The 25,578-nt window shown below is 59.2% G+C and overlaps 4 protein-coding genes and 2 pseudogenes across 7 annotated transcripts in view; 3 read left to right on the plus strand and 3 right to left on the minus strand.

Annotated features, from left to right (window-relative positions):
- CCNL2 (cyclin L2) overlaps positions 1-889 on the minus strand; it is an 18,959-nt gene extending 18,070 nt beyond the window's left edge. For all 3 annotated transcript variants that reach the window (XM_039473532.2, XM_039473533.2, XM_039473535.2), the window contains exon 1: positions 318-889. In XM_039473532.2, coding sequence (XP_039329466.1) covers positions 318-614 — 297 coding nt within the window. In that variant the 5' untranslated portion in view covers positions 615-889. The remainder of the gene's footprint in view (positions 1-317) is intronic.
- Positions 854-3,347, plus strand: LOC104653144 (uncharacterized; annotated as a pseudogene).
- Positions 3,344-8,986, minus strand: MRPL20 (mitochondrial ribosomal protein L20). The gene is made up of 4 exons (XM_039473536.2): positions 8,812-8,986; positions 8,582-8,692; positions 7,262-7,339; positions 3,344-3,562 (listed from the first exon to the last, which is right to left on the minus strand). The coding sequence occupies exons 1-4, from the start codon at positions 8,896-8,898 to the stop codon at positions 3,389-3,391; spliced, it is 450 nt and encodes a 149-aa protein (XP_039329470.1). The 5' UTR covers positions 8,899-8,986; the 3' UTR covers positions 3,344-3,388.
- LOC120366100 (adenine nucleotide translocase lysine N-methyltransferase pseudogene) lies at positions 8,897-12,200 on the plus strand (annotated as a pseudogene).
- A 1,050-nt stretch (positions 12,201-13,250) lies between these two features.
- On the minus strand, positions 13,251-16,746 carry ANKRD65 (ankyrin repeat domain 65). 2 transcript variants are annotated; one of them, XM_039473530.2, is made up of 4 exons: positions 16,100-16,746; positions 15,797-15,999; positions 14,863-15,400; positions 13,251-14,421 (listed from the first exon to the last, which is right to left on the minus strand). In XM_039473530.2, exons 2-4 carry the CDS (start codon positions 15,997-15,999, stop codon positions 13,972-13,974), a joined length of 1,191 nt encoding a protein of 396 aa, XP_039329464.2. In that variant the 5' UTR covers positions 16,100-16,746; the 3' UTR covers positions 13,251-13,971. The 2 variants fall into 2 exon arrangements, with proteins under 2 accessions (XP_039329464.2, XP_074236025.1); XM_074379924.1 differs by lacking the exon at positions 14,863-15,400 and having other exon boundaries at positions 14,033-14,421; positions 16,100-16,190.
- A 5,115-nt stretch (positions 16,747-21,861) lies between these two features.
- On the plus strand, positions 21,862-25,578 carry TMEM278 (transmembrane protein 278). The gene is made up of 3 exons (XM_074379926.1): positions 21,862-21,941; positions 22,108-22,407; positions 24,130-25,578. The coding sequence occupies exons 2-3, from the start codon at positions 22,126-22,128 to the stop codon at positions 24,361-24,363; spliced, it is 516 nt and encodes a 171-aa protein (XP_074236027.1). The 5' UTR covers positions 21,862-21,941; positions 22,108-22,125; the 3' UTR covers positions 24,364-25,578.

Genomic DNA, 25,578 nt, shown 5'->3' on the forward strand with positions numbered 1-25,578 from the left:
TGTGGGCTCAGGGTCGGGGTCGGGGTGTGGGGTCGGGGCCGGGGTGTGCGGTCGGGGTCGGGACCGAGGAGTGGGGTCCGGGCCCGGGTGTGGGGTCGGGGTCGGGGTCGGGATCCGGGTCGGGGCGGGGGTGGGGCCGGGGTCAGGGTCGAGTCAGGACGGGGCGGGGGTGGGGTCGGGGTCGGGGTCGGGACGGGGCGGGCGGGGGTGTGGGGTCGGGGCCCGGATGGGCGCGGCGCGGGACCAACCCTCGCCAACAAAGGGCGGCTGCTGCCCGGGCGGTTACCTCGGCCCGAGGCTCGCGGCCGCATCCTCACCTGAGGCAGACGGAGCAGGATGCCGGCCGCCTGGATGAGCTCGCAGCCTACCACGCGGAGGTCGGTCTCCGTGTCGGTGTCGAGGCCGCTCGACATGGACGGCGTGAAGCGGAGCTTGTCGTCAGGTAGGAGGCAGTTTTCCAAGGTGATGAGCACCCCGGAGTATAGCCGGTCCCCAATCAGCACACCTTGAGACCCAGGGACTGCGCCCCCAGAGCCCGGGACGCCGGCCGCTGCCGCAGGAGCTGCGGACCCCGCAGCCCCAGCCGCCGCCGCCGCTGCCGCCACCGCCGCCATTTTGTGCTGCCGACTCCCTTACGACTTCTTCCCGCAGGGCGGCTCCTCGCGACGTTCTACTGCTGCCACCGCCCCGCCCCGTCTCATACCATTGGCTCGGCCTGCGGGCAGCGTGACGCAGCCTAGCGACGATTGGCTACTCCACCTGCCCGTCAGCAACGCGCCTAACGCCGTCGCCGGAACCTGGCTCAGGTCTGAGGGCCGGCTCGTTACCCAGGGAACTCCGCGGTGCCGGCCGACCCGGAAGCACTTCTGCCCCGAGCGGAGGCGCGGATGCCTGGTTGAGAGCGCCTGCCCGGGCGCCCCGAGCGGGGAGGGGCTTCTCGGAAGCCGCCCACGTTCGAACAGAGACTCCCCTGGTGGCGGAAGCTCGCGTCTCGGAAGTCCTATGGGTCAAGGGGGGTCCATGTCGGTGGGGTCCGGGCTGGGACGACCCCCACTGCCATCCCCTGGGTGCGCGGCATGGCCAGAGGCTCCATTTGGCCTCGCCCTGAATGAGACGCGCGTGCCCGGTGTCCCCCGGCCGTCGTGGGCATCGTGTCTCCAGTCCTTCCCGACTCCAGGCTTTGGGGATGCCCATGACCGCGAGACTCCCGCAAAGTCTTGCCTTCAAAACTCAGTCCCTGGGGAGAGATGGGTGGAGGATGACTGGAGACATGGCCTCGGCGTCCCTGCAGAGCCCTTCCAGCGCGGGGCGGCCCCAGTACCTCGGCTCGGGCCCACGGAAGGGGTCCGGGGAGCGAGGCCCGGTGCGCTCCGTCTGGAGGAGCTTGGACAGAACCCCACAGACGGCTGGGAGACGGCGAAGGAGTTCGTGACATCGCCGATCCTCCCCCAGGCGACCTCACGCCCGGCCCGTCACGGGTTCACGGTTCTTGGCCACCTGCGGCGGTCCTGCGGGCGATCCCAGCTGTGTGGGAGGAGCAGATGCAGGACCGATCTGTTGCTGCGGTTACCCCGAACATTCGCCAGGGCCAGTACGGAACCCCGGGTGAGGATGGTGGGGAAGCCTGCACCGGGCGGGGAAGAGTGGGGGTCAGCAGAGGCCTGGGTGTCAGTTCACACCGAGCTGCCAGTGACTGCACCGTTTTTGTTTTTTCAGATTTAGAATTAAGTGACTGCCCAGTTTAAACGGGCTGAAATCCAGAGGTCACCAGTGCCCCTCACCCGCCCCCAGGTCCAGCTGTCCACTAGCTCTGCCATGACTTGATACTGCAGCTCAAACAGTAACCACCAAGACCCGCTCTCCGCACCGCCTGCCATGGGCAACAGGATATGGCTACAGCTTCACCCACGTCCTCCTTCCCCACCCGAAGCTGGCAGTCTTGTGAGCGTTATAGCTACGCACCGCCGGTTTCTCATTGGTGCTGCATGCCCATTCCCTCAGCTGTGACTGCCAGACTGGGAGGTGGCGGTGCCTCCAGCCCATCAGGCCCAGGCCCCGGAGCTGCCTGGGAACAGGACCATGGCACCAGAGCGCCTGCCGCCACAAAGCGAGTGCATGCTGGGAGCAGCCCACAGTGGTCTGCCACGTCCGTGTATTCGTGTATCAAGACGGGATGCAGAACAGGCAGCTTTGCCACAGTGCAGCAGTGTGCACAAACTGTGGCCGCCCAAGGCTCTGTCCACCTGTCACCCAGGAGCCATCTTCCAAGGGCTGAGGGGCTTTTAACGCCCCCTGCACACAGCCAGACGATGCCGAATGAGACTTGGTCCCCAGCCCCCAAAGGCTTCAGACGTGGTGGCTGTCATCAAGCACAGTGATGGGCCAGGAGGGGGCCTCTGAGAGAGCCATGCAGTGATGGAAGCCGGGAAGGACGACAGCCTGCACTAAGAATGGAGTGGTCAGCCTGAAGCCATCTCTAGCAAGTGGCCAGGACTTTGCTTCTCTATGCAGGCTAGAAGTGGGTGGGGAGTCTAAGAAAAGGCCCAGAAAGACTCCCCAGCAACTGCTGGCCAAGGGTGAAGGGCACATGCCCACAGGATGCAAGCCAGCTGCCTTTGGTGGGGAGAAGGGCGCTCACTCTAGGTGCTCCTACGGCAGTATCAGCAAGACAAGCAGGTTGGGGCGGGGTGCGTGCGCTGCTGTGTAAATGAAGGAGACAGCAGCGGGTAACCCAGATCTCAAGAGCCTTCCTGGGGCAGAAAGACCAGGGGAGACGTACATCAGCCTTGGGGTTAATGGACAGTTGTCTGTTGGGTCTTGCTTCCTGGAGATGGCTGAAGTCAGTCCAGCCTGCAGGGACCAGACCACCACCCACCTGATGTGGGGACATTTCCCCCAATTCCTGCTGGGCTGCTGAATGTGGGGCACGTAGGGAAGCTGAGGCTGGTGTTCTGAGTTGTGGCAGAGCTGAGCCACAGGGCTCTGCTGGACATGAGCCCGGGGGGACGGGGCAGAGCAAGGTCTGAGGTCAGTCCTGGGCGGGATGGAGTAGGTAGGGCTCAGGGAACTGGCAAGCAGGCGCTGCACATGCAGCCCTTGAGGGGGCCTGGAGTGGCCCTCCCAGTGTGCAGAAGGCAACAGCTTGCTCAGCTGCATCCCACAACCAGGTGTCTGCAGCAGCCTTGAAGCAAGGTGAGCTCCACAGAGTGTTCGCTTGATATAGGAAAATGGCTCTAAAACCTGAACAGTGTTTGAGTTTCACTCACATGAAGCACAGAAGTCGTCTGTGAGGCTCTGTCCCAGAGAGAGGCTAGAATGTAGATAAACACAAGTACAAATCCAAGAAAGTGCAAATGACTCCATCTTTTCCTGATGAATACAGCAATCCTCAGTGGTACTGCACCACTCGTGAAAAAATGCCTTCCGGCTCCTTCCCATCCCCCAAAGCAGCAGCAAAGCCTTCATGTCGCCTCCTGGTGGCCAGGGCAGCCAAAGATTTAAACGTCTTTGGTTCGTAGATGGCCAGATCCGCTAGGACTTTCCTGTTGAGCTCCACCTGGCACTGGGAAAAGAATCAGAGCCTGCAGTCAGCATCACACTCGCACTTCAGGGAGGCTCAGCTCCGCCCTGGCTCAGGAAGAATGCAGATGAACATTCCCTGGGGGGTGGGGGCCCAGGAGATGTGGACAAGGGTGAGGGAGGCACCTGTGGAATCAGTGTGATCTGGGGGAGGCTGCAGTCCAGTCCTGGTGTCAGCCCATAGAACCAAAGATCTCGTTCAGGGTCAGTGGCCCTTGCCCTGAGTAACCCTTTAGGTCAACCTGGAAGTTCTACAAGAGAGCTAAGAACTGCAGATGATTTCAGAAAGCTGATGAACAATGCCGGACTTAAAGGAGCGGAAAAGAAGGGAGGCAGCCTCTGAGCATTCGACTTAGCTACCAGGCCCTGGCACGGTGGCTCACGCCTGTAATCCCAGCACTTTGGGAGGCCGAGGCAGGTGGATCACCTGAAGTCCAGACTTCGAGAACAGCCTGGCCAACATAGAGAAACCCCATCTCTACTAAAAAATACAAAATCAGCTGGGCACGATGGCCCACGCCTATAATCCCAGCTACTGTGGAGGCTGAGGCAGGAGAATCGCTTGAACCTGGGAGGCGGAGGTGCGGTGAGCTGAGATCGCACCACTGCACTCCAGCGTGGGCAACAGAGTGAGACTCTGTCTCAAAAAAAAAAAAAAAAAAAAAAAAATCCACTACCAAGAACAAAGTGGACTAGCTGCGCTCCCTGTGACCTGTGTGCCTTGTGCAGTCTGTCTCCTTTCTCAGCTACAATTCCCTGAGTAAAATGGGAATATGAAATATGAAACCTCCTAAGCATACCCTGAGGATCTTTGTAAAGCACCAAAGACAGCCTTCTGCAAAACGTCTACCCCCTTAACTGTTTCTTTTTGTCTGAGACAGAGTCTTGCTTCGTCACCCAGGCTGGAGTGCAGTGGCCCAGTCTTGGCTCACTGCAACTTCCACCTCCTGGGTTCAAGCAATTCTCCTGCCTCAGCCTCTTGAGTAGCTCGGACTACAGATGCCCGCCATGACGCCTGGCTAATTATTGTATTTTTAGTAGAGACAGGGTTTCACCACATTGGCCAGGCTGGTCTCAAACTCCAAATCTCGCTGGGCGTGGTGGCTCACACCTATAATCCCAGCACTTTGGGAGGCCGAGGTGGGGGGATCACCTGAGGTCAGGATTTCGAGACCAGCCTGGCCAACATGGGGAGACCCTGTCTCTCTTAAAAAAAAAAACAACTCCCAATCTCAGGTGATCCACCTGCCTCAGCCTCCCAAAGGGCTGGGATTACAGGCATGAGCCAACATGCCTGGCTAACTCCATAACTTTTTAAGAAATATTTAATGTAGGGCCAGGCGTGGTGGCTTACACCTGTAATCCCAGGACTTTGGGAGGCCGAGGCGGGCGGATCACGAGGTCAAGAGCTCGAGACCATCCTGGCCATGATGAAACCCTGTCTCTACTAAAGATACAAAAATTAGCCGGGTGTGGTAGCTCACACCTACAGTCCCATCTACTCGGGAGGCCGAGGTGGAAGAATCGCTTGAACCCAAGAGGCGGAGGTTGCAGTGAGCCAAGATTACGCAACTGCACTCCAGGATGGTGACAGAGCAAGACTCTGTCTCAAAAAAGAAAAGAAAAAAATATTTAATGTACACAAAAGCAGAGGGAATAGCATGACCAGATTTGGTCATCATCAAGACTTTGCAGCATTTGCATAAACCATCCCTTCGCTCCAAAACACTCCCCATTCCTTACTGGAAGTCTCCACTTCACCTGCTATGTCATCAGAAATCATTCATTGTTAAAACTTTTTTTTTTTTGAGATGGGAGTCTTGCCCTGTCGCCCAAGCTGAAGTGTAGCAGCACGATCTTGGCTGACTGCAACCTCCACCTCCTGGGTTCACGCCATTATCCTGCCTCAGCCTCCCAAGTAGCTGGGATTACGGGCGTGCACCACCATGCCTGGGTAATTTTGTATTGTATTTTTAGTAGAGACGGGGTTTGACCACGTTGGCCAGGCTGGTCTCAAACTCCTGACCTTATGTGCCTCCCAAAGTGCTGGGATTATAAGCATGAGCCACTGCACCCAGACTCGTACAAACTTTTAAATTGCCGGGTGCAGTGGCTTACGCCTGTAATCCCAACACTTTGGGAGGCCAACAGCGGGCAGATCACGAGGTCAGGAGTTCAAGACCAGACTGGCCAACATGGTGAAACCCCATCTCTACTAAAAAATACAAAAATTAGCTGGGCATGATGGCTCGTGCCTGTAATTCCAGCTACTTGGGAGGCTGAGATTAGAATTGCTTGAACTGGGACCCAGGAGGCGGAGGCTGCAGTGAGCCCAGATCTCACCACTGCACTCCAGCCTGGGCTACAGAGGGAGACTCCATCTCAAAACAAAAACAAAAACAAAAACCTTTCAAATTAAACTTTGAAGTTAAAGCCAAGTTTTTCTTTTTCTTTTTCTTTTTTTTTTTTTGAGACGGAGTTTCGCTCTTGTTACCCAGGCTGGAGTGCAATGGTGCGATCTCAGCTCACCGCAACCTCCGCCTCCTGGGTTCAGGCAATTCTCCTGCCTCAGCCTCCCGAGTAGCTGGGATTACAGGCATGCGCCACCATGCCCAGCTAACTTTTTGTATTTTTAGTAGACGGGGTTTCACCTTATTGACCAGGATGGTCTCGATCTCTTGATCTCGTGATCTATCCGCCTCGGCCTCCCAAAGTGCTGGGACTACACTCGTGAGCCACCGCGTCCGGCCTATATTTTGTATTTTTACCAGAGATGGGGTTTCACCATGTTAGCCAGAATGGTCTCGATCTCCTGACCTCCTGCTTCACCCACCTTGGCCTTCCAAAGAAGTGGTGGAATGACAGGCGTGAGCCAACGCACCTGGTGTCTTTTTTTTTTTTTTTGAGACGGAGTCTCACTCTGTTGCCCAGGCAGAGTGCAGTGGCACAATCTTGGTTCACTGCAGCCTCTGCCTCCCAAGTAGCTGGGATTACAGGTGCCCACCACCACGGCCGGCTACTTTTTCTTTTTTTAGTAGAGACAGCGTTTGCCACGTTGGTCAGGCTGCTCTTGAACTCCTGACTTCAGGTGATTCGCCCACCTCAGCCTCCCAAAGTGCTGGGATCACAGGAGTGAGCCACTGCACCCCACCATGGGTTTCTTTATTCTTTCTGAGACAAGGTCTTGCTCTCACCCAGGCTGGAGTCCAGTGGTGCCATCATAGCTCACCACAGTTTCAAATTCCTGGGCTCAAAGCGATCCTCCTGTCTCAGACTCCTCCTCAGTAGCTGAGACTACAGGTCTGTGCCACCAAACTCAGCTAATTTTATTAATTTTTTGTAGAGAGTAGTCTCACTATGTTGCTCAGTCTGTTGCTGGCACTATTCCCAGGCACAATCCCATCACTCATCAGCCTGAAAATTTTGACCTGCTCCCTTTCCAACCTGAGCTGTTCACCCCTCCTTAGGCAACCTGGTGGTCCCCTGCTCCCAAGAGGTCACCACGTTGATACCAAACTTAGCAAGGACACTCCATCAGCATAGCAAACTACAGCCCAGAAGTCAGGCTTGAAGTATCCTCAGCCTCCTCAGTAGCTGTGGCTACAGGAGGCACCACCACAGCCAGCAGGAAGATTTCTGCAGATGTCCAGAATCTCAGCGGGGTCCAAGTACTCACCCATACCTTAATTAAACTACCAGTGAATGCTGGATACTTCAGGCCGTGTTCCTGGGTAGCAGCTGTTATTCGATTAATCCAGAGCTGAAATAAGGAAACATGGAGATGTTGGCCAGGCGTGGTTGCTCATGCCTGTAATCCCAGCACTTTGGGAGGCCAATGGGTGGATGGTGAGGTTAGGAGTTCAAGACCAGCCTGGCCAAGAAGGTGAAACCCCATTTCTACTGAAAATAAAAAATAAAAATTAGCAGGGCACAGTGGCAGGCCCCTGTAATCCCAGCTACTCAGGAGAATGAGGCAGGGTGCTTGAACCCAGGGGGCAGAGGTTGCAGTGAGCAAAGATCGTGCCACTGCACTCCCTCTAGCCTGGTCGACAGAGTGACTCCATCTCAAAAAACAGTAATAATAGGCCGGGCGCGGTGGCTCACGCCTGTAATCCCAGCACTTTGGGAGGCCAAGGCGGGTGGATCACGAGGTCGAGAGATCGAGACTATCCCGGTCAACATGGTGAAACCCCGTCTCTACTAAAAATACAAAAAATTAGCTGGGCGTGGTGGCGCGTGCCTGTAATCCCAGCTACTCAGGAGGCTGAGGCAGGAGAATTGCCTGAACCCAGGAGGCGGAGGTTGCGGTGAGCCGAGATCGCGCCATTGCACTCCAGCCTGGGTAGCAAGAGCGAAACTCCGTCTCAAAAAAAAAAAAAAAAAAAAAATTAGCCGGGTGTGGTGGCGTACACCTGCAGTCCCAGCTACTCAGGAGGCTGGGATGGGAGAATCACGTGGACCCGGGAGGCGGAGGTTGCACTGAGCCTAGATCGCGCCCTGGCAGTCCAGCCTGGGCGACAGTGAGAAAAAACCCCTCTATGTTAGAGGACAGGTTCACGAGGCTGAGGCGGGGGTGGCGAGGCGCAGGAAAGAGATGGCGGCAGGTGGACAGAGTGGAGGAGCCAGCCTCTCCGAAATGCGGGGGCCCGGGCGGGCGGGGCTCGCCAGCGGACACGGTCTCTCCGAGGGGCACCACGGCAGCCGACGGCGGCCCCGGAGGGTGAGCAGGGGGCCGCCGGCAGGAAGGGAGGCCACCGCAGGCCGCACGCAGCGGGGGGAAGAGGGCGGCGGGGGGGACGAGCGCGGCGGCGCCTGGGGCGGTGGCCGGCCACCCGGCGAGAGCGCAAGGCGGCTCGGCAGCGGCCCGGGCGGGGGGCGGCGGCGGGGGCGGCGGGGGGCGGGAGGACGGACGTCCCTACGTCTGCGGGGTCGCAGAATTCGTCGGCTTCGGAGCCAGGGAGCCGCGGGCGGCCGGGCGGGCGAGGGTTCGGGGGCGGCTTACGGTCCTCATGATCCGCTTCTTCAGGAACCGCGCTCTGGTGCATTTCACGAAGGCGCGAGTCACGGCTCTGACCGCCAACCGGTAGCAGCGATTCTTCCTCCCCCGGAAGTGCTGGGTCAGAAAACGGGATGCCAGGGTCGTCAGCGGGGCTCGCGCCGGGCGCCCCTCGGCCCGCGGGACCCCCCGGGCGCCCAGTGCCCAGGCAGGGCGGGCGGGCGGGCGGCACTCACCTTGGCGTGCTTCAGCACCTCCTGGATGCGCCAGTAGCGGTCGGTGACGCGGTTCCGCAGCCAGAGCTGCGCGGTGAGGAAGACCATGGTGCCCGCGGACCCGCGTCCCGGATCCTCAACCGCGCACGCGCCGCGCCGACGCCATTTTGCCCTGCGCGGAAACAGCGGCCGCGAGTGCTTCCGGGTCAGCGCGACGAGGACTTCCGGGGCGAAGGTCGCCTCCCTCCAGTCTGCGGGGGCCGGGCGGCGCCGTTGAGCTGGCGGTGGCCGCGCGTGCGGTGGAGCCCGTGTGTGGCCGCGGCCCTCCGCGGACGAGGGATCGACAGCCGGAACGCGGCCCGTCCTCTGCTGTGGCTCCGTGGGCGCCGCGTGGGCAGCGGACCCGGGCCGCGGGAGCGCGAGTGCGGCGCCGGCCGGGAGGGCCCCGGGGCGTTGCCTCTTTCGTTTCTTTATTCGTTTCGAGACGGGATCCCGCCCGGTCGCTCCCTCCGGCCGGGGTGCCGCGGCCCGACCTCGCTCGCCGCCGCCGCCGCCCTGGTAGCTGGGACCTCAGCCCCGCGCCGCCACCTGCGAATTTATTGCGTTGTTGTATTGGGGGCGGGGGGTCTCCCGGCGTTGCCCAGGCCGCGCTCGGACCCCAGGCCTCAGTGCCGGGGTTACGGGCCGGAGCCACGGCCTCCGCCCTGCGAGGTCCGAGCTTCGCAACGGTAAATGGCCGCTGTGCTGCCGGTGCCTGTAACCCCAGCAGCCTGGGAGGCCGAGACGGGAGGATCACTTGGGCCCAGGAGTTCAAGACCAGCTTGGGCAACATAGTGAGACCCCAGGTCTACAAAAAAAAATTAAGAAGAAATTAACTGGGCCACTCGGGAGGCTGAGGCGGGAGGATCGCCTGAGCCCTGGAGGTGGAGGCTGCAGTGAGCTCAGATTGCACCACTGCACAACAGCCTGGGTAACAGAGCCCGAGTGTGTCAAAAAAGTAAATTTTATGTGTAATTTTTTATTTGTGTATTATTTACTACAGTAAATAAAAATGATGGGAGGTGTGCAGTTTCTTTGTAGCTTTTAATTATACTTGGATATGATTTTTAAATTATAGAAAAGTTGCAAGATTGATACAAGGAAAACTCCCTACTGCTGTTCCCAAAACGAGCCAATATCTTCATTGCTCCATTTGTTTAATAGTCTCTCTCTTTTTTTTTTTAAATAGAGACGGGGTTTCATCATGTTGGTCAGGATGGTCTCGATCTCTTGACCTCATGATCCGTCTGCTTCGGACTCCTAAAGTGCTGGCCTGGCCCTGTTTAATACTCTCACACCAAATTCACCTACTGTCTGCATTTTGCTCCATCTTTGAATAATTTCCTCTATAAATATAAACATACTGGATGGGTGGTTTTTTGTTTTTTCCGTTTGAGAAGTTGGAGATACCTAAAAACTTTGCTGTTTATTTCCTAAAAACAAGGACACCACACAGTACAATGATCAAAGTCAGGGCCTAGCCCACAGTCCAGATTTAACTCAAATGAAATGTCCTTTATAGCTTTTTTAATTTTTTTGAGACAGTTTTGCTCTGTCACACAGGCTGGAGTGCAGTGGCGCAAACTCAGTTCACTGCAACCTCCGCCTCCCAGGTTCAAGCGATTCTCCTGCCTCGGCCTCTCAAGTAGCTGGGACTACAGGCGTGTGCCAGCACTCCCGGCTAATTTTTGTCTTTTTAGTAAAGACAGGGTTTTATCATGTTGGTCAGGCTGGTCTCCAACTCCAGACCTTATGATCTGCCCACCTCCACCTTCCGAAGTGCTGGGGTTACAGGCATGTGCCACTGCGCCAAGTTTGGCTTCTTAAACAGCTTTGGCTGTTTTTTGTTTTTTGTTTTTTTTTTTTGAGACAGAGTTTCGCTCTTGTTACCCAGGCTGGAGTGCAATGGCGCGACCTCGGCTCACCGCAACCTCCGCCTCCTGGGCTCAGGCAATTCTCCTGCCTCAGCCTCCTGAGTAGCTGGGATTACAGGCATGCTCCACCATGCCCAGCTAGTTTTTCTGTATTTTTAGTAGAGACGGGGTTTCACCATGTTGACCAGGATGATCTCGATCTCTCGACCTCGTGATCCACCCGCCTCGGCCTCCCAAAGTGCTGGGATTACAGGCTTGAGCCACCGCGCCCGGCTTGTTTTTTGGTTTTTTAAAAAAGCTGCGACCCATCCCACTGCCTCCGAAGCCAGGTTATCTATCACCACCTCTTAACAGCAGAGGCTCCTAACTGCTGTCTTTGCTTCCAATTCACTGTGCAGCTGCAAGGGTTATCTTTTAAAAATGTAAATCGGATCGTGTCACTCTGCTTAAAATCCTCCAGTGGCTTCCCACTTGTACTCAGAATAAAATTGAAGCTTCTCGTCCTGACCTCCAACCCGGCAGGATCCAGCCCCTGCCTGCCTCTCCAACCTCACCTTGCCCCACCTTCCCCTGCGCATTCTGTTCCTGCCACTCAGGTCTCACTTCAGTTCCTCAAACATGTCATGCTTTTCCCCAACTCTGTAGCTAACTTTTCCTCATTATTGAGTATTCAAGTTAAATGTCACTTGTTCAGAGATGCTTCCCCTACTCACCCAGCCTACCTTAGGTCTCTCTTACTCTCTTTCAGCCTCCAGAGCCTCTGGTAGACTGGGAAGCTATGAGGGCAGAGGCTGGCCATGGCAGGGAGGCTAAAAAAAAAAAAAAGCCTGCGGTGCCCGGCGGGACGGGGAGGGTGCACCGCCAGCTTCAGGCCAGGAGGGCCGCGGACCCGAGCCAGGAAGGGCCTTGGGCAGCCGACCGTGGGCCACATGGCCCGCCACCACGGAGCAGGACGACCCGACCTAGGCGGTGTGGGCGCTGCTGCTCCGGCCCCTCCTGCGCGTGCAGTTGCGGCTGCAGGTGCCCTCCGTCGTTGTCAGCCAGCGGCAGGTGGAGCGCGTGTTGTCCCTGCTACCAGGGCTGCCCTGGAAAAACGGTGGATCTGGGCTCTGGCAACGGTGGGTCCTGCTGGTGGCCCCCGGGCTGCACGCCTGGAGGGCCAGATATACAGCAGCATCTGCTATGGCCGCGAGGATCTCCGGGAGGTGAGCCTGAGGGACCGCCGAATGTTCCTGGCCCCTGGCGAGCTCCCGCTTCTGGAGGACAAGCTGCGGGCAGAGCTGCCAGTGGGGCCGCTTGGTGTCTGGGCGCTTCCCGCTCCCCACCTGGCAGCCTGTGGCCATGGTTGCTGAGGGCCTGGACCGGGTCTGGCCTACGATGTTGCTGGAGGGTGGGCAGGCTGGGGAGGCTGCCTACTCTCCAATGCCCGTGCACCAGGCTGCCCCCAGACCTCGTTCTGCCTCCATCCCGGGAGTCCCTGTTTCTCAGGCCGGCTGAGTGTTCAGACACAATAAAGACTGTGGGTTCTAAAAAAAAAAAAAAAAGCTAAACTTGGTGGTTCATGCATGTAATCCCAGCACCCCAACACTTTGGGAGGCTCAGGCAGGCGGATCACAAGGTCAGGAGATCAAGACCATCTTGGTTAACACAGTGAAACCTCATCTTTACTAAAAATACAAAAAAGCAGCTGGGCGTGATAGTGTGCGCCTATAATCCCAGCTACTCCGGAGGCGGAGGCAGGAGAATCACTGGAACCAGGGAGGCAGAAGTTGCAGTGAGCTGAGATCACGACACTGCTCCAGCCTGGGTGACAGAGCAAGACTCCATCTCAAAAAAGAAGAAGAAAGAAGAAGGAGGAGGAGGAGGAGATGGAGGAGGAGGAGGAGTGGAAAAACTACAGTTTGTTTTTTTTTTTTTTTTTTTTGAGACGGGGTTTTGCTCTTGTTACCCAGGCTGGAGTGCAATGGCACGATCTCCGCTCACCGCAACCTCCGCCTCCTGGGTTCAGGCAATTCTCCTGCCTCAGCCTCCTGAGTAGCTGGGATTACAGGCACGCGCCACCATGCCCAGCTAATTTTTTTGTATTTTTAGTAGAGACGGGGTTTCACCATGTTGACCAGGATGATCTTGATCTCTTGACCTCGTGATCCACCCGCCTCAGCCTCCCAAAGTGCTGGGATTACAGGCTTGAGCCACCGCGCCCAGTCTTTTTTTTTTTTTTTTTTTTTTTTTTTTTTTTTTTTTTGAGTCTCACTCGCACCCAGGCTGGAGCAGTGGTGAGATCTTGGGTCACTGCAACCTCTGCCTCCTGGGCTTGAGTGATCTTCCCACCTCCGCCTCCTGAGTAGCTGGACCACACGTGCATGCCTGGCCAGTTTTTGTATTTTTGATAGAGAAGTGGTTTTACCATGTTGCCCAGGCTGGTCTCAAAATTCCTGAGCTCAAGCGATCCTCCCACCTTGGTCTCCCAAAGTGCTGGGATTACAGGCGCAACTGGCCTACCTGCAGGGTTTCTAGTTCATGGAGATGACTGAATGGAGACTTGGAGAAGCTGATGTGGATTTTTATTACTTGCATTTCCTGAGCAGCGGGGACCCTACGCAGGGCCACATGAGAAGACCCTGTGTTCAGTCAGGAGGCAGACGGGAAAGCTAAGACCAGAGCCTTGACTGGGGATTCTGTGGGAAGGGGAGGAAGGGCGGGGTGAGCAGCTCGGAATGAGCCAGCTTGAAAACTGCCATCGGGCCTTTGTGCTTGGGGGCTGCCATGGTCACCTGCCCCTGGCCCTGGGTGGCTCAGGGCAGGGGGGAGTGTTGGCTTGTTGTTCAGGAGTTAGATGAGGACATGGCTCTGGATAGAAGTGGGGAGGGGAATAGCCGTGGCCAGGAGTTTGGCCAAGTAATTCATGGTTGCCAAGGCGACATATACAAAATCTAATTAAACAGTTGGAACACCCTGGCACTCAGAGAGCAGCTGTGGTCCGCAGACAGAGGGAAGGCCATCAGATTTTGCTCACATCTGTGGCCACCACTCATTCTTTGCTGGAGTGTGCAGAAGGCTGGCGCTGCAAGGTCAATGGTCCTCCTGGGAGCTAGGGGCCATCTCAGGTCCAGCCAAGGTCTGTGACTGCAGCTCAAGCTACGTTTCCCCCCTTTCTCCCACCCCCTCCTCCAGGAGCCTCTCCCCTGATGTCTCCTCCAGGCAGACAGCCTCAGCCAGAGAGCCTGGAAACAGATGGGGCCGTGGGGCCCAAGGCCTGCCGTCCAGGTCAGCCTGTGGCCTCTACACCCTCACACTCCTTCTGCCCCCCTCGAAGTTCAGGCAGCACCTGGGGCAGGCCCCCCTCAGGCATCTGGGCTGCCTCGGCCCACTGTGTCCTCAGGGTGGGGCCGGCCCCTCGGCTCAGCAGAAGCACCACGGTGGGGCTGTGCCCTCGCTCTGCAGCCAGGTGCAGGGCGGTCTTTCCGAGCCATCCGGCAGCATCCACCTGGGCACCCCTGTCCAGGAGGCAGCTGGCGACCTCCATGTGGCCTTCTCGAGAGGCATGGTGAAGGGGTGTGAGGCCCAGGGTGTCCCGTGCATCCACCTCAGCCCCCCAGGTAACCAGCAACTGGACGGCAGGTAGGTGTCCCCGGGAGGCAGCCCTGTGCAGTGCCGAGCGGCCATGCCTGTCCCTGATGCCTGGGTCTGCCCCACGGCCCAGCAGCACCTCAATGTCCTGGAACAGGAGAGGAGGGCAAGGGCCGGCATCAGCCTGGCAGGTGAGGGGCGGAGCCACTGGGCCTCTTCTGTCCCCCTAATGGCCGGATGCTCCTGGCACCACTTCATCATGGGGTAAGAGACACCGAGCCCAGGGCCAGCCTGCATCGGCTCTGCTGGGAAATCCACTTTTCTCCCTAAGGGTCCTTAGAGCAAATGCAGTTCTCTGCAGCCACCACCCTGCCCGCGGCCTGGGGGCGGGGGGCTCGGGCTCAGGCCGGGAGCTGGCGGAGAGTCTGTTGCTGCCAACAGCATAAAGACGGGGGCCGGGCCAGGGGTCCTGCCCTGGTCTCCACCCGAGGGGCACAGCCGGGCGTCCAGGCCCTTCGAGCCGGGACACCGTCCCCAGCCCGGCCCGCCGCGGCCCCTCCCGTCACTGCCGCAGGAGGGCGGGACGTACCTGCCGGCGGCCCAGGGCGGCCGCCAGACCCAGCGCCGTGGCGCCCGCGCCGTCCCGCGCGTCCACCCGCGCCCCGCGTGCCAGGAGGAAGCGCAGCGCCGCCCCTCGCCCCGCCGAGGCCGCCACGAGCAGGGCGCCGTCCAGGCCCGCGCCGCCGGCCGCCAGCAGCTCCAGGACCGCCAGCCGCCCGCCCGCGGCCGCCCAGTGCGCCGCCGTCCAGCCGCGCGCGTCCTCCGCCGCCGCCGCCGCCGCGGGCCCCGGAGCCTCCAGCAGGCGCGCGGCCAGCAGCGTGCGGCCCAGGGCGGCGGCCCAGTGCAGCGGCGTGAGGCCCGTTCCGGAGCGCGCGGCCGCCGAGGCCCCGCGCCGCAGCAGCAGCTCCGCCACCTGCGAGTGCCCGTGCCAGGCGGCCTCGTGCAGCGCCGTGCGCCCCGCCCGGTCCACAGCGCCCACGGGGGCCCCGCGCCGCAGCAGGAGGCGCACCAGGGGCGCGTGGCCCCGCAGCACGGCCAGGTGGAGGGGGGTCCGGCCGGCGTGGTCCCTGAGGGGGCGAGGGCGTCGGCGCCGGGGTGGACCCCTGACCAGACCCCCGTCCTGCCCCATCCAGCGCTGGGAACACGGTCCTGCTCCACCCAGAGAAGGGACCCGTGCCACCCACCCGGCGCTGGAACCCCCTCCTACCCCATCCAGAGAAGGGACCCGTGCCACCCACCCGGCGCTGGAACCCCCTCCTACCCCATCCAGAGAAGGGACCCGTGCCACCCACCCGGCGCTGGAACCCCCTCCTACCCCATCCAGAGAAGGGACCCGTGCCACCCACCCGGCGCTGGAACCCCCTCCTACCCTATCCAGAGAAGGGCCCCCTCTGCCCACTCAGTGCTGGAATTCCATCCTACTTCACCCAGAGAAGGGACCCCCCCCCCCAGCGCAGGCGCACCTCTCCTCCACACTGGCGCCTTCCCGCAGCAGCTTCATCACCAGGCCTGCAGGGCCCCGCCACACGGCCTGGAGCAGCTGCCCCCAGCCCTGGAAGACACTAGACCCCTCTGTCCTGGTTCCCAGGGTCTCTTCGGAGTCCAGCTCCATCCACCGCCATTCCTGCTCCTCCTCCTCTCTAAGCTCGGGCCTCTGGCAGTCCATCTGGGGGAGCAGGGATCTGCATTCAGCCTGGAAGCCTCTGACCTGCCCCAGCCCAGTGTCCCAGGCCAACCTGGAGCCACCCATTCCAATCACCACTTACCCTTCAGAGGGGCTTGGCTCCCTTACCCAAGGGGGCTGGCCCAGGAGCTCTCTGCTCCAGCTGAGGGTCCTCTAGGCAGATTCTGGCCCAGGCTCAACCTAGTGGCCCTCTTCACAAAATCCCTTCTGCAGGCTTTGGGGTGGAGCATCTGCTGCTGAAAAGCTGAAAGTCCGCAGCTTCAGCCTTGCAGGGGGTGGGAGAACACAGCTGGTCCCCAGGACAGGCTGCGGCCACCTGACGCTGTTTACCCAGCCACTTAGGAAGGCCCTGCCTTCTGCCTTCTGCCTTCTGCCTTCTGCCTTCGGACCGGCCCCTGACTAGCTGCTTCCTTCCCTGCTAGCTGCCAGGGCCCCAGCTCAGCTGCCCTCCTGGGGAACAAAGGCCAGGGCGGTTGGGGAGGACAAGCAGGAACATGTCTGCGGGCGAAAGCTGCTCAGATCCCACCACCCCCCAGGAAGCACAACTTTGGATGTGCCATGACATGCCCCTGGAAGGCACCCCCACAGACCTCTCCAGGGGGCCCACCCTTGGGCTGCCTCCCTCACCCTCACTCATGTCCCTGCTGGCTAAGCCCACCTAGAGGTGGGTGCCAGCCCCTCCTCCCGATTCCAGGCTGGGGAGGAGTGCAGGGTAAAGTTCTAGCCTCCCTTTCTGCAAATGCTACACAGGACAAAAGATTCACCAAGGACGCCAGGCAGGTGTCCTGGGGAAGAGGGTGGTGCTGGGGTGGTAGGGATGAAATCCCCTTGGGGGCTGACTGGGGCAAGTCTGGAGCCAGGGAAGGGACAAACGTCTGGGCGGGGGCGGGGCAAGCCAGGAGGGAGTGTGGGGAGAATCGCACTTACAGTGTGTCTACATCTAGAAAAGCCGCTCTGCCAGAGCAAGGCCTGGGTCAGCGGGATTCTGGGGGCCTGGGGCAGGGTGGGTGGGGCTGGTCCTGAAGGCATCTTCCCATCGCCAAGTACCTGGGGCCAGGTAGGAGAAGGAAGCATGCCTGTGGAGCTGCTGTAGCAGCCCGGCTCTCCAGCAACTGCCCAGGACACGGGAGGGCCTGCCCATTCCCACCCCAGCCCCCTTCAGCCTCCCAGGTCCTCAAGGACAGGGTCTCCTGAGGGCCTTGGCCTGGCCTCCCACACCCCCTAGAAGGCCACCTCTCCAAGGGCCCAAAGGGTCCCCGAGCAAGGGACCAGGGGTCCCACCCCACCACCCCAGCCACACAGACCCTGCCCTGAAAATCTCATCAGGTTACTCATCCGTCACCTTCCCAGAGCTGACCACCAATGGACCTGAAGCAACGTGCGCCTCTGACCCTGTTTTAGTTTGTTCTTAGCAATTATCACTACGGGGAACTATCCATGTGTTTATTTTATTGAAATGTCTGCCTTCCTTTTCTAGAAGGAAAGCTCTGTGAGGCTCCCAAGCATGCTGGGCAGGCTCTGGTCCGAAGGCAGAAGGCAGGGCTTTCCTAAGTGGCTGGGTAAACAGCGTCAGGTGGCCTCAGCCTGGCCCAGGCACCAGGAAAGAAGTGAGGAGCTCTGGGGGCCGGTGGCAAGTCTCATACTTATCAGGGCCAGGGAGGCCACAGAAACTGCCTCACGTCAGCTTCCCAGAGGTACAGAAACCCAGCAGGCTCCTCCCAAGAATCCCGTCTCCCCTGGGTCCCACTGCAGCAGGGGCAGCCACAGCTGCCTCTGCCATGCTTGTAGGATCCGCACACAGCGGGGCACGGAGGGCCGAGGCCGCAGCCTGTTTCCCGTGGAATCTAAAGAACCTGGAGTGTTCTGCAGAGGCTTTCAAACCAGAGCAACTCCATCTTGAGCAGGGGCTGGGTAAAACGAGGCTGAGACCTGCTGGGTTGCATTCCCAGGAGGTCAGGCATCTTAGTCACAAGACGAGATCAACACAAGATACAGGCCACAAAGACCCCACTAATAAAACAGGATGCCGCAAACAAGCCTGCCCTAACCCGCCAAGACCGCCGGCCCCTTTCCCGGAAAACTCAGGAATGAGCCACACGTGTTGGGCACAGGATCAAGAAGCAACAGTGAGGGGACTCGGGGAGCAGCCGGCCGCTGCTCTGCTCTGGGGCAGCCCTTCTATTCCTTTATTTCCCTATTAAATTTGCTTTCCCTTTGCTCACTGGACTTGCCCAGATTCTTTCTTGTGTGGGGTCCAAGAACCCTCTCTTGGGGTCTGGATCTGGACCCCTTTCTGGTAGCAGTCCCTGGGACTCAGTAGCAGTTCAGCAGTGTTTGTTGAATGAAGAAGCGAGGAACCTGGGTGAGGAGACTTAGAAAGCAAGGCTTTGCAACTTTTTAAAACTTTTATTTGTATTTTTGAGATGGTGTCCTTGCTCTGTCGCCCAGGCTGAAATGCAGTGGTGCGATCTCAGCTCACTACAATCTCTGCCTCCCGGGTTCAAGCAATTCTCTGTCTCAGCCTCCCAAGTAGCTGGGACTACAGGTGCATTCTACCACACTTGGCTAATTTTTTTAATTTTAATTTCAATTTTAATTTACTTATTTATTTTTTGAGACGGAGTTTCGCTCTTGTTACTCGGGCTGGAGTGCAATGGCACGATCTCAGCTCACCGCAACCTCCGCCTCCTGGGTTCAGGCAATTCTCCTGCCTCAGCCTCCTGAGTAGCTGGGATTACAGGCACGCGCCACCATGCCCAGCTGATTTTTTGTATTTTGTATTTTAGTAGAGACAGGGTTTCACCATGTGGACCAGGATGGTCTCGATCTCCTGACCTAGTGATCCACCTGCCTCAGCCTCCCAAAGTGTTGGGATTACAGGCGTGAGCCACCGAGCCCAGCTAATTTTTATTTTTATTTATTTTTTTTATTTTTTATTTTTTATTTTTTTGAGGCGGAGTTTCACTCTTGTTACCCAGGCTGGAGTGCAATGGCGCGATCTCGGCTCACCGCAACCTCCGCCTCCTGGGTTCAAGCAATTCTCCTGCCTCAGCCTCCTGAGTAGCTGGGATGACAGGCACGTGCCACCATGCCCAGCTACTTTTTTGTATCTTTAGTAGAGACGGGGTTTCACCATGTTGATCAGGATGGTCTCGATTTCTCGACCTTGTGATCCACCCACCTCGGCCTCCCAAAGTGCTGGGATTGAGCCACCGTGCCCGGCTTTTTTTTTTTTTTTTTTTTTTTTGAGATGGAGTTTTTGCTCTTGTTACCCAGGCTGGAGTGCAATGGCGTGATCTCGGCTCACCGCAACCTCCGCCTCCTGGGTTCAGGCAATTCTCCTGCCTCAGCCTCCCGAGTAGCTGGGACTACAGGCGTGCACCACCATGCCCAGCTAATTTTTGTATTTTTAGTAGAGACGGGGTTTCACCTTGTTGACCAAGATGGTCTCGATCTCTTGACCTCGTGATCCACCCGCCTTGGCCTCCCAAAGTGCTGGGATTATAGGTGTGAGCCACCGTGCCCGGCTAATTTTTGTTTTTTAAGTAGAGATGAGGTTTCACCTTATTGGTCAAATTGGTCTCAAACTATTGCTCTCAGGTGATCCACACTCTTTGGCCTCCCAGCGTGTTGGGATTACAGGTGTGAGCCACCGTGCCTGGCTGCAACCTTTTTTTTTTCCACCCCAAATCACTATCAGAATGAACACACAGCACCAAAGACCTTGGCGCGTGGGCATCAGTGGAAACAGTGAAGCTGTGCCTCGGGCAACAGGGCCTGGCCGACGCTGCAGGGAGGCCTCAGCTGCCCTGCCGGGCATCACATGCCACGTGCTGCCACCGTCTGACCTGTTCACATGTCCGAAGGAAGCAGGTGAGCTGGAGAGGCCTGGAAAGTGTTGGAAGGGATGGAGCCCACCAGGAGAAGTCGTCACAGGGAACAGCTCAGCTCACAGACACCCTACTCCTAAGTGTCAATTTATGATGAAAATGGAGTTTGGGCCGGGTGCTCAGGACACCTGTAATCCCAGCACTTTGGGAGGCTGAGGCGGGCAGATCATCTGACATCAGGAGCTCAAGACCAGCCTGGCTAACATCATGAAACCCCGATTCTACTAAAAAAAAAAAAAAAAAAATTAGCCGGGTGTGGTGGTGCGTACCTGTAGTCCCAACTACTTGGGAGGCCGAGGCAGGAGAATTGCTTGAACCTGGGAGGCAGAGGTTGCAGTGAGCTAAGATAGCGCCATTGCAATCCAGCCTGGGCAAAAGAGTGAAACTCTGTCTTAAGGCCAGGCTCGGTGGCTCACGCCTGTAATCCTAGCACTTTGGGAGGCTGAGGTGGGTGGATCACCTGAGGTCAGGAGTTCAAGACCAGCCTGGCCATCATGGTGAAACTCCATCTTATTAAAAAAACAAAAAACAGCACCCAGTACAGGAATACCCAGACATATAAGACTAATAAAGAGACTTAGACTCCCACACAATAATAGTCAGAGACTTCAACATTAATATTAGACAGATCAATGAGACAGAAAATTAACAACGATATCCAGGACTTGAACTCAGATCTGGAACAAGTAAACATAATTAACATTTATAGAACTCTCCACTTTAAATATACAAAATATACACTCTTATCAGTACCACATCATATCAACTTAGAAATTTAAACGAAATGTTGGTTGGCTCCTTGTTTGTTATTCTCTTCCCTCATTTTATTTTATGTCTCCATTATTAAGGACAATTATAGGCATACCCATATTTAGACTGCATTCTAGCCCGGGCAATAAAGCAATACCCCCATTCTCTCTCCCTCTTCCTCTTTCTCTTTCTTCCTCTTCTTTATTCTTTTTATTATTCTTTTTTTCTTTCAAAAAAAAAAAAAAAACAAAAAAAACAAAAAAACTCCATCTTAAAAAAAGAAAGAAAAGAAAAGAGGCTGGGCATGGTGGCTCAGGCCTGTGATCCAAGCTCTTTGGAGGCCAAGGTGGGCGGATCACCTGAGGTTGGGAGTTCAAGACCAGCCTGACCAACATGGTGAAACCCCATCTTTAAAAAATAAATAAATAGGCCGGGCGCGGTGGCTCAAGCCTGTAATCCCAGCACTTTGGGAGGCCGAGGCGGGTGGATCACGAGGTCAGGAGTTCGAGACCAGCCTGGCCAAAATGTTGAAACGCCATCTCTACTAAAAATACAAAAATTAGCTGGGCGCGGTGGCATGTGCCTGTAATCCCAGCTACTCAGGAGGCTGAGGCAGGAGAATCGTTTGAACCCAGGAGGTGGAGGTTGCAGTGAGCCGAGATCGCGCCATTGCACTCCAGCCTGGGTGACAGAGGGAGACTCTGTCTCAAAACAAATAAATAAATAAATGTCAGAATCGGGAGTCACGTTCGGGGAGATTGGTTGGGGTTTTGGGTGCCTGGGAAAAGTTTTGTCCCTGACTGGAAATGATGGAACACAGGCTCTCCTCTGGGAAAATCCGCCTTTCCTCTGCTGGGGGTGGCTGGGTTCAGAGGCAAGGTTGCCCGAGGTGCCCCGCTGTCTACCCAGTGCCTTCGTGTGCCGGCGCCACACCCTGTGGCTCACAAGCGTCCTAAGGGGCCCTTTCATCCACACGCAGTGGAGGACAGGCGAGGTGTTTGGATGAGGGGAGCAGTGGTGCTGGGGCTGGGAAGTGGGGTGGGGGCCCGGCCTCCAGGTGGCAGCTACTGCCAGGGCAGCTGTCAGAGTCAAGGCCTTTGAAATGAAGTCTTTGTGTTGGGGAGATGCAGAGGGGGAGGGCGGGACAAGGAGGGAGGTGGCCCCAGTGGGGAGGGCCCCGCAAGGCCTGCCCAGAGCACCAGGAGCTGGCAGGGGCTGGAGACTGGAGCGTGGCTGACTGGAGTTGCAGTTGTAACAGAGGGGAAGCAGGCAGAGGGGAAGCAGGTGGGGGTGTGGCTCTGGGGCAGACATCAGGCGGGACCTCTGTAGCCAGGGTGCACGGTCTGGCTGGGGCCTGAGGAAGGGCTGCAGCCGCGGGTGGGGTTAAAGGTTTTGTAGGGTGGCCCTGAGGAGCTTCGCTCAGCGCCTGAGCACCGAGGACTCCCCACAGGCCTGCAGCAGCAGGAGCATGAGTGAGCAGGGCAGGGAGACAGAGACGGAGGAGGACGAGGGAGGCGGGGCTTCGGACACAGCGCCCATGCTGCCCCGGAGACCTCCCGACCACCAGGCTTCAGCCCTGACATGCCCAGGGTGGCTGGGCCTGGCTGCCCGAGGCCTCGGGCCCCTGCTGCTGCCGGGCCGGCTGCTGGCCAGTCTCCTGCTGCACCTGCTGCTGCCTGCCACAGCCTTCCTGCTGGTGCTCCTGCCCGCCGCGGCGGTCGTCTACCTGGGATTCCTGTGCCACTCGAGGGTGAGCCTGCACACCAGGGGTGGGGGATTTGCTGGGGTCCTGGGCATCCCTGGGGCTGAAGGCCACTGTGCCCCTTCCAGCATCGCCCCTGTCCTCAGAGACACGTGTGCCTCTCCCTGGCAGCCCCTTCTCCCAAGCACCCCCGCCAGCCACAGCCAGAGAAGGGCTTTTGTTTTTCAGCCAAGGGACAGCCCTGTCCCCTCCCCGAGACCTCCCAGCCTTGTACCAGGGGCCACCAGGGCCTGGACAGCTGGGTGGGGGTGGGGAGAGGAGGGGGTTCCAGGAAAGGAAGATGAAAATGTTGTCAAACTTCACGAACCCATGGCCCCAGCCCCTCCCCAAACACACACGGCCCCTCCCAGGCCCTGCTGCCGGCGCTGGGCTTCACTTGCAGAGTGGGCTGTGGCCTGGGGTGGGCCAGGGACTTAGGCAGATGGCCCCAGGCCCCTTTCTGCTGTCATGGGGGCTGGCGCCAGCTGGTGCCCGCAGAACTCAGGAGAGCAGAAGCGGGCATGAAGGGCCAGTGGACACTGTCTCTGAGCAGCCCCTCAAGGGACCCTGCTCGGCCTTTACCCTCTGGGTCCCAGATCTCCCGTCCACCCGTCAGCACTGCCTGGTCCACCCTCTCCGGGCCCTGCCCCTCCATCGCCCTGGCCCAAATCCTTCATCCCCTCCATCTCCCTCTTCTCTCCCCGCCCTACTCAGCCCCACCCTGGCCCCTCTACCGCCCACTCCGCGATCTCCCGCCCTGCACCCCACCATCTCCCTTTGCACGGCTACTTCATCCTTTCCCCACTCGCTGCCTCTCCCCTCCCCTCCCCTCCCTCCCGCCCATCATCGCCCCGCCCTCCTAGCACCGCCCTCCCTTTATCCCGCCCCGCCCCCTCCCCCTCCCTCCACCGCCCCGCCCCGCCACTCCTCGCCCCGCCCCCTTCTAACCCCGCCCCGCCCCCTCCTCCCTCCCCCTCCCCGCTCGCTCTCTCCACCTCCCCGCCCCACCTGCCTCCCTCCTAGCCCCGGCCCGCCCCCTCCCTCCCCGCCCCTTCTAGGCCCACCCCGTCCCCTCCTCCCTCCCTCCACCTCCCCGCCCCGCCCTCGTAGCCCAGCCCCGCCACTCCCTCTCGCCCCGCCCCCTCCTAGCTCCGCCCCGCCCCTCCTCCCTCCACCGCCCCGCCCCGCCCTCCTGGCCCCGCCCCGCCCCCCTCCCTCCACCTCCCCGCCCCGCCCTCCCTCTCGCCCCGCCCCCTCCTAGCTCCGCCCCGCCCCTCCTCCCTCCACCTCCCCGCCCCGCCCCCTCCCTCCACCTCCCCTCCATCCTAGCCCCGCCCCCTCCCCTCCCTCCCTCCCTCCACCGCCCCGCCCCGCCCCTAGCCCCGCCCCCTCCTAGCCCCGCCCCGCCCCCTCTCCCTCCACCTCCCCGCCCCGCCCTCCTAGCCCCGCCCCGCCCCCTCTCCCTCCACCTCCCCGCCCCGCCCTCCTAGCCCCGCCCCGCCCCCTCCTCCCTCCCTCCACCTCCCCGCCCCGCCCCCTCCCTCCACCTCCCCTCCCTCCTAGCCCCGCCCCCTCCCTCTCACCGCCCCCTCCCCTCCCTCCCTCCCTCCACCTCCCCGCCCCGCCCCCTAGCCCCGCCCCCTCCTAGCTCCGCCCCGTCCCCTCCTCCTTCCCTCCACCTCCCCGCCCCGCCCCGCCCCGCCCCCCACTGACTGCCCGCTGGGCCCCCAGGTCCACCCGGCTCCCGGTCCCCGGTGCCGCGCGCTATTCTCGGACCGCGGCTCCGCGGCGCTGATCGTGTTCGGGCTCCTCTCGCTGCCGCCGCTGCTGGTGCTCGCCTCGGCCGTCCGCGCCCGCCTGGCCCGGCGCCTCCGCCCGCTGCTGCCTCCGCCCGCTCCGACCCCCGGACCCCGCCGCTCCCTGGGGCGCCCCGACAGGGAGGGGCAACTCTGCGCCTGGGTTTGACCCGGGGCCGCTTCGAAACCCCGGGAGGCCTCCACCGCGTGGCCCGGCCCGGGAGACTGAGGGTGGTGCCCGCTCCTGTCCCCCCCGCAGGGCCCGAAGAACCCCGGCTGCGACCCCGGCCTCCCCCGCGTGCAGCCCCGCCCCGCCGCGGAGGGGAGGGGAGGACAAGGGCGGCAGGGCCCAGCCCGGCTGGCGGCGCTGCAGGGGAGCGGCAAGGCGTCCCGCACCTGCCCGGGCCCCGGCCTCCAGCGTCCAGGGCTGTGGGGCTCCCTGCGGAGAGCGCCGGGCTCGGCCAAGCCCAGGGTTCCAGCAGGGCCCAGCCTGCGGCCAGGCTTGCATTCAGACAGGCACCAGCATCAGTCCACTGCTGACAAGTGGACTGTCCAGGAAGAGTGGACTGTCCGGTAGCCTCTGCGGTGCTCCTAGGAGTGCCTGCTGTCACCCGCCCGGCCCCGTGTAAGCCACTGGTCCACAGCGTTCCTCTGCTCCGGAAATCCCTCAACCGTGACCTCCAGTTTCGCCAGGAATTCCTTCTCCACACCCTCACCTTTTTCTTTCACCTCCCTCACTGTCTCCTCCGTCTAATCTGCTGATTAACTCATCCGTTTTATCCTAAATTATTATGTTAACATATCCAGGCCAGGCACCTTGGCTCGGGCCTGTAATCCCAGCACTTTGGGAGGCTGAAGTGGGCAGATCACTTGAGGTCGGGAGTTTGAGACCAGCCTGGCCAACATGGTGAAACCCCATCTCTACTAAAAACACAAAAATTAGTCAGGCTTGGTGGCGTAATCACAGCGACTCGGGAGGCTGAGGCAGGAGAATCGCTTGAACCCAGGAGGTAGAGGTTGCAGTGAGCTGAAATCACACCATTGCACTCCAGCCTGGGCCACAAGAGCAAGACTCTGTCTTAAAAAAAAAAGAAAAAAAAAAAAAAAAAAAAAAAAAGCTGGTCATAGTGGTGCATGCCTGTAATCCCAGTGACTCAGAAGGCACAAGAATTGTTTGAACCCAGGAGGTAGAGGTTGCAGTGAGCTGAGATGGCGCCTCTGCACTCCATCCTGGATGACTGAGCAAGACTCTGTCTCAAAACAACAAAAAAAAGGTGAACATATCTAAAGTTACATCTGATAGTTTTAGATTTGTCTGATATTTTTTTACAGTTTGTTGGTACCTGCTTACTTTTTGAATTACACTGTCCGCTTCTTAAACATA

This window comes from Saimiri boliviensis, chromosome 11 (assembly GCF_048565385.1).
Source record: "Saimiri boliviensis isolate mSaiBol1 chromosome 11, mSaiBol1.pri, whole genome shotgun sequence".
NCBI classification, from domain to species: Eukaryota; Metazoa; Chordata; class Mammalia; order Primates; family Cebidae; genus Saimiri; species Saimiri boliviensis.